This window comes from Tuber melanosporum, assembly GCF_000151645.1.
Source record: "Tuber melanosporum whole genome shotgun sequence assembly, scaffold_69, strain Mel28".
Taxonomy (NCBI): domain Eukaryota; kingdom Fungi; phylum Ascomycota; class Pezizomycetes; order Pezizales; family Tuberaceae; genus Tuber; species Tuber melanosporum.
This window is the reverse complement of record NW_003299116.1, coordinates 96,663-103,985: the sequence shown is the minus strand read 5'-3', so window position 1 is coordinate 103,985 and position 7,323 is coordinate 96,663. Positions and strand designations below refer to the sequence as shown.

The window sequence follows — 7,323 nt, the reverse complement described above, 5'->3', positions numbered from 1 at the left end:
AACGCTACCACCTTTCGTTACGCAGTTTCACTCCCCGCCAGACTCTTACCCCGGCGGATTCGCGGTGTGTAGCGTCCCCATGCGCGGCCGAAGGTACTGGCTGCTGTGTCGCACCATGATAGTAGGAGGATGCTGAGCGTAGCGACATCCTTCGGGAATATGCTTAGTACGGTTATTGTGCCGACAAGGTACCAGACAACCCCGTTCCACCCTGTGACCTCACTCTCGCGCATGAGGGCGCCGAGTAGGCGGATGTAGAGTTGGTTGAAAGATGGTGAGTAGAAGCGCAGCAGGTCCGCACTCGCGATAGGGATTAAGGCGGCGGTTAAAGGTGGGGTGATATGTATTGGCTGGCGTCCGGTTCGGTAAAGGTATAAAACTACGAAGCCAATAGAAACGTGCAGGAGTTTACGGGGAACTTCATGTTTGTGTATCTACATATTTCTTATATTAGAGTGTGACATTTTAATCCCCTCCCCTACGGGGAGGGATAACGAGGGAAGACTCACGAGTGAGGAGAAAGTTCTGTGTATCGGAATAAGCCCCAACGGCGACGGCGAACGCGATAGGTTGCGCCATATAGACGACGGAGGTGGGGGAGCTAAGTGGTTCCCGCTAAGGACTCGGGAAAGAGCTGGCGGCGGGGGTTTGCGACTCCTTGGAGAGCGTGCCTCCTCCAGCTCCTGCCGAGGAGAGTGCGAGTCCGTGCTTGTATCGCTGGTATCGCTAGTATAAGCGTCATCATCCTCATCCCCGTTACCGCCTATAGGGACGATATCGCGGAGCGAGGTGGAAGAAGAACTCGGTGAAGGTGAAGGTGTCGAATGCGGCGTCATTATGAATTATGATAGTGGTGATGGTGATGATAATGATGGAGTTTTAGAGGGTAAAAGGTTTGCTCAAAAAAAAAATGAAAAAAAAAAATGAAAGGAGTTGCATGGGTTGAGTTGAGTTGAGTTGAGTAAGAAAGAAAGACCAAACCCCAGCCTCATTCGTCACGACAGGATCACAAGTGCGCGTGAAAACGGGTTTTCTGAGCACTTTTTTGCCCGGATCACGAATTGTCAGGCTCCGGTTGGTTTGACTAACGTCACGATGCAGGGTTTTTGGAATTTGGCTTGTGATTGTGGGAATTATGTTGAGTTAGGGTTTCGGGTTTTGGAAAGCGCAGCACACTATTAATCAGCAATTACCTCAGCTTTTGCTATCTCCAGTGCTTCAGAGCAATTCATTCATGCTGGCCCCGTTCGTTAAATTATTTCGCAGGCACAGCGCCGATAATTCAATCTTTCATCCCGCGATACTTGTACTCGAATACTCGAGAAACACCAGCAAACGCCGCACCCCCTTCGGTTTGCACGAGTACAAAGTTCACTTATTACTCCCCCCTGTCAAGAATCACCACCGTAATGTGATACGGTACGATATATCTGTCCTCTCTTTACCCCAAGCCCTAACCCCCAAGCACAACACACCGACACGATAACAAACAAGACAATCATAGCTAACTCATCATAAGTTAGGCTGGAAGCACAGGTTCCACTCCCCTCCCACCCCATTACTACCGGTATCACATTCTTATCACGGAGTATCACGCGAGTTGGTTACTAACAGTAGCGTTTGGGGGACTTTTGCGTGTTTACCGTACCGTACTATACTGCATGCGATGGCAATGATGAAAAAAAAGCATTAGAGTAAGAATAGAAAACGAGGAATCATAAATAGGGAATAGAAATGGTATCATAACATAAACCTGAACGCCCGCCTGAATCCTGCCGGAAAACCTCTCCCGTCCGAGAGACAATATAGGTGGGAGAGGAAGAAAGAAAAGATGCCTAGAAATAGAGAAAGAAAGAGAAAGAAAGAGGGAAAGAGCGCAATCCGGCTCCCCCCCAGTTGTGCTTGCGGATGGCAAGGCGCAAGAGCAGGGTCTTTATGACAATAAAAGTGCCCGTGCCATGTGTGGGTCCATGCGCATCCTTAACACCCAGAAAGTTGTCTGAAAAACGCTGGGTGGCTACTTGGATCGCTTGGAAGTGTTGGATGTAGGTGATCAGGGTGATAGAAACCATGTAAGATGGCTGAGTTATTGGCGGGGTTAGGGTAATACGTATTGTTGAGAAGACATTGCTGGTATGATATCATACTTTGTTACCGACAGGACATCGTCGGGACGCCTTTGCTTCAGAAGGGCAGGAACGGTAATTGCTATTTTTGTGTAGGAATGACGAGGTATGCGACGATAGTTTTATCTAAGCGAAAGAAGGACGCGCTCTGCTGATGTTTGCCGATGCACGTGGCTATTCCGATAACGGTGGGAAGCGGTAGTATCAGATTTTTTGATAGCCAAACTCGAAGGCTCTCCGAGTGACTTCCGCTGATACCGCTCTCCCAGGAACCGATAAAGTACCACCACACAACCATCAGTCCCCCCCTTTCTATCAAAAACACCCCCTACTCCAGTGCTGGTAACCCCTCATCCCACGCCCGCCCCGCCTTCTTAGTCCTAGGCAAAAACTTCCCCCCCATCCGCTCCATAACTTCCGCAACCTCCCCCCAGCGCCCCCTCTCGTCGTCCCGGCAAAACGCCCTAGAGAAGCCAAACTTCTTCAACCCGCCCCGCTTCTTCGCCAAGAACCCGATCGTGCCCTCAACCGTCACTTTCGGGCACACCGGCCAAAGGCTCATCTGCCAGAACCTGCGGTTGGTGAGCAAGGGTGGGTATTCAATCCATGGAATAACTTGTCCGTGGGTAAAATCGGGTGCGGTGGCGGGTTCCAGTGTTACGAGTTTATCCCACGCGCGGAGGATTAGGGTTTGTAAGTTCTCACTTTGAGCGAAGGCTCTTAATAGAAGGGCGTCCGCGAGGTCTCTCGTTGAGAGGCAGATGTCAACGTAGGTTATTGACTGCCGCATGCAGCGAATTATGCTTAGCAGTCTGTCGCTGAGTAAGAATACCGATACGTCCCCGGCCAATATCAAGGTTTTCAACTTGGTGAGCGATTCGAGCGGCGAATGATGCAGGACCGTGCTTCGAGAGTAATGCACCGACCCCGGGCGAGGGTTCGTAAAGTCCGTATCTTGAAGTTTCAAGTACGTCAATGACGAACCCAGCGATGCCAAGGGTGCCAACAGCAACTCTGTCGTAGAGGAGTCCGCTTGTTTAGCTTCATAACTGAGCGACAGCGAATCTATCCTCGCAGACTTTTCCCTTTTCGATTGCTGCCCACCGCGAGATAAGCTGCGTTCTAACTGGCTATTCACGTTCTTGATCTGGATAATCGCTACTGCGAGGTCAAACATTCCGGTGAATTTGGTGAACTCAAGATCACGCATGTTGTGTAGAAACCCGGGTGCGAAAGACCACCCGGTAAAGTTCTGGGAAGTGGAGGTATTGTCCATAAAGAGGTTTATCAACTTCAGGCTCTGGGGGGAGAACCCTGCGTATCCCATCTCTGTGAACATTCGCCAAAGTTTGAAGTTATCGCAGCGCATCCGGGCCAGTCTTAGAGCTCTAATACTGCGACTTTGGCGAAGGGCTAGTGGGCCATTGCCCAAGTCTTTTCCCGAGAACCGGGAGTAGCGGATATCAAAGTCTAGGTCTAGGGATGTGATAGAGTTAGGGTTTAGGGCGTCAAAGAAGCTGTCGAGTGTAGACACAGTTTTGTTATATGCTGAGTGGTCGGTTTCCCAGTCTTCTTCGTGGCTGTAGTACGGATCATAGTGCGTTTTAAATCGCCAGTCCAAGATTGTTAGTGAGAAGCTATCGGATTTGCTGCTGTGCCGGCGGCGCTGAGTAAGGCTTGCGGTGCTGGGATATATTAACGTAGGCCTTATTGAAGCTATAGCCCTACCCAACTCCGCACAGACCATCCACCCGGAGGAGATAACCAGACGAGAGATGTTCTGCAGGGAATATATCATTGATATAGGATGCGACATGCGAATCGGCTCGTGGACCCTCAATTGGCCCAACTCAGGGATAGTAAAGCCCCTGAGATGTTGAATATGCGGATACAAGACTACTCCAAATATCAGCACCAACCCTACCGGTCAAAATAGGGAAATATCGAGAACACCCACAATCCATAATCATCAATGCCGTATCCCCAACGAAAACCTTCACCTCTCTCCCATAGACAGGACTAGTCCAGCCATACTCCGCCCCTCCGACAATCATTTTATCCCCCCTCTTGTCCCTCCTAGAAGCGCCACTAACCTCCAACCCACCGAGCAGCCCATCAAAAAAGTACTGCGCAGCCTTCCCGTCCAGCGTCGAACTCTTATTTCCAGTCGTCCTTTGCGACTTCATTATCTCCGTTAGCACCATCACCAGCGTGCGCGCGTCCAGGTTCGCGACGTATTTGATATAGGGAAACAAGGTGGCATTTTTAGCCTCAGGACTTTTTCCAGAGACAGTGAAGCAAGAGAGTAATAGGGTTCTCCATAATTGCATCATCCGCCGGTCAGCGCGTGTGTTGTAAAAGTCTATGCATCGGGAGGTGGGGAAGTATTTCGAGCCGGGGTTGTGGGCTGGTCAGGTTGTCGGCTACGTTAATAATTTATTACCGCAATAGCTAGTGACTAGTTGAACAAAGAAGGAGCAAACTAACCATTCGCAGTAGTGGGCATCAGCACCCCAAACCCATGAGTTCTATAAAGCATCGGAATAGCCGTAAAGGCCCAAGCTCTACAAGTAACCGCACAACTCCACAGATCCCTCACGCTCCCAAGCCCATCATCCGCGATGTCAGGCGCAACGAATCCAAATATCACTTCCAACAGCTCGACCGGCAACCTCACCGCCGCCGCCGCCTTCTCTTCCTCCTCCTCCTCCTCATCATCATCACCACCATCATCCTCAAAAAAACTAGAACCACAACTCGAAGGCGAGGACTCGTAATAGAACGTGGCACCGTTGTTATACATCATCTCCTCCAGCAATTCCTCGTCTGGCTCCGGCGTACTCTCGTAGTAGAATGAAAACATGGATTCCACTAGAGAGGACATCGATATCTCGTTTTGCGAGCTCAGCGGTGCTTTGTTGAAGCAGGGTTGCGGGCGGGGGAGAAATGTCCTTGGGGCGGCGGAGGGCATGTAGCCGGTACATGGGATGGGGTACTTAAGAGGGGAAAGGGAAATATAGAAAAATAAAATAAAAAAAAGGAACAGAAACGGACAAGAGAACCTGTTTGAGGAGATTAATTTAGGCACTGTAGGGCAGGGATCAATAATGAATACCGTACGAGTAGATAAACGGTTAATTAAAAGGAGAGTGAGAAGGAAAGGAGGAATGGAAAAAGAAAAGAAAAGAAAAAAAGGAAGAAAAGAGTAGGAGATGTTGCCTCTGGGGCTCGAAGGCGCTTAGAAAGAAGGAAGTTGGCGGAAGGAGTAGTTTATAATTTTATGTCTTGGGTTCTTAATCAGGAGGTTGCACGATTATGGGTACTTTTATATGCAACGGAATCTTCCTCACCCCTCCTTTACTTTTATCTGGGACCGCTGGGAAGTAAGGAGTGTTGTTGACCTGTACGAGTAGGAGATTTCGGGCTTGCTGAATTGCGGTTGATGGATGATGGTAGTGATGATGGTGATGGTGATGGTGGAGGCAGACTGAGGTATAATAGATAGAGGTGGAATGTCAGACGAGTTACAACACATGCCTTACCCATCCTCACGGTCTCTCTTTATACATACATATCATACGGCATCATACTTGCACATACAGATAAATCATCATAGCGTAGTTCTCTTGTGGGAATCGAATATCGTACCGGTAATGGTTGTCCATGGCCCTGAGCTTGCCTGCCCACCTGTCTTGTCCGCCTGGTGCAACTTTACCTTTGATGATTGATGTTCGGGGTTTAACGTCCCATCTTCTCTTCCTTCCCCAACCCCCCCCCTCCTCCTGCGCTAGATCAAGCAGGCACAAGCAAGGAAGAAGGAGAGAGAAAAAGAGGGGATACAGGCAGGGTGGTGGTGATAAAACGTTACCATACCATGGTTGATGCGCACTGCACAAATCCAATCATATGACATCAACTCATTGCACTTCGTTTCGCTCTCTCGTTCGCTCGCTCGGCCCGATTCAAAATCCCAAGCTTTTCCCTCACTCGACAGAACCGAACACACGTTGACCTGTGTCAGTGGAGAACTGCTCGAGTCTGATACACGAAACGAACCCATTGTCCTGCTGTCCGTCTTGAAAAGCAAAAAAAGGTAGGTGGACCCATGCAGCAGAAATGTGGGTTCTCATATTCCGAGTACTGGTACTGCTGCTCGCGAGTGCGTACTGGAGATTATGATAATGAAGGCAGATAGCTTGGATAGAAACTGGATGATGATGATCGGGTGAGATACGAATTTTGATATGATACTAGTACTGGTATGATAATAATAGTATTATGATTGGAAAGGCGAAGTGTGGTAGGGTAGATATGCATCAGTGCACTATTACCTAGGACACTAATAACGCCTTCCTTACTATTTTACTCGTAGGGTACGGTACCGGTACCGCTATAGTACTAATTTAAATTAATATCGTTGATTCAGGCTCCAGTGCAATTAGGGGTTCGTTCGCTAGGGCGCGGAATATGACAGCTTTGACTTTGCGGCATCGGTACTTTACTCGAGCACCGGTACTATAATATTATCATACGAGTACTACCGGTACCTTGTACGTGTACACGTACTTTTATGCTGCTCAGACTGCAGGTACTAGTGCTTGTAATAGTACTTGTTCGGGTACAAGTGCTTTGAAAACAAGACACTTGCTGGCTTTTTTTCCGCTTAGCAATCCATACTGAGAACAGCACCCCTGCCGGCACAGTACTGTACTCGGGTATGAGGGTATTTCCGGCGCAGTAGTACAAGCCCTCCCCCTTGCAGTTGCCCCCCTGGCTGCCAAGGTGAGAAGGCAAAATAGAAAGAAAATAGCGTAGACATGAGTTCTCACCTGTAAACACTGGAATGCCTGTGACACCACGAGCATGAAGCAAAAAGGCCAACAAGAACGGAACCCTGGGGGTGTTCAACACCGTGAAACAACTCGAGACGAAAGGATAAAGGTACTTACCTTACGGGAGGAAGCTGGCTGGAGCTGGACAAGGATTGGTGAGCATCTGTATATAGATAGGTGGACATGTCAGAAGGTGTGTATATTAACTGAAGTTCATAGAAAGATAGCTAAAAAATAAAGCAAGATTTGCCAATGGGTACAAGTTATGGGCTCACTATCCAATAAGAAAAGAACCGGTTGGCCACCCATATTCGATGAAGCTGAAAAAGTACAGTTAGAAGCTTTTGTGACACGCGATACACAAA

General features: G+C 48.8%; 2 protein-coding genes; both read right to left on the bottom strand.

Moving 5' to 3' along the window:
• The window catches only part of GSTUM_00010292001 (uncharacterized protein), a 1,902-nt gene extending 1,006 nt beyond the window's left edge, over positions 1-896 (bottom strand). The window contains exons 1-2 of the mRNA XM_002841195.2: positions 510-896; positions 32-434 (exon numbers count right to left, since the gene is read on the bottom strand). Coding sequence (XP_002841241.1) covers positions 32-434; positions 510-836 — 730 coding nt within the window. The 5' untranslated portion in view covers positions 837-896.
• Positions 897-2,454: 1,558 nt separating this feature from the next.
• Positions 2,455-3,873, bottom strand: GSTUM_00010291001 (uncharacterized protein; the record flags this gene model as incomplete). The annotated part of the gene is made up of 1 exon (XM_002841194.1): positions 2,455-3,873. The coding sequence occupies one exon, from the start codon at positions 3,871-3,873 to the stop codon at positions 2,455-2,457; it is 1,419 nt and encodes a 472-aa protein (XP_002841240.1).
• Between the last annotated feature and the right edge of the window lie 3,450 nt (positions 3,874-7,323).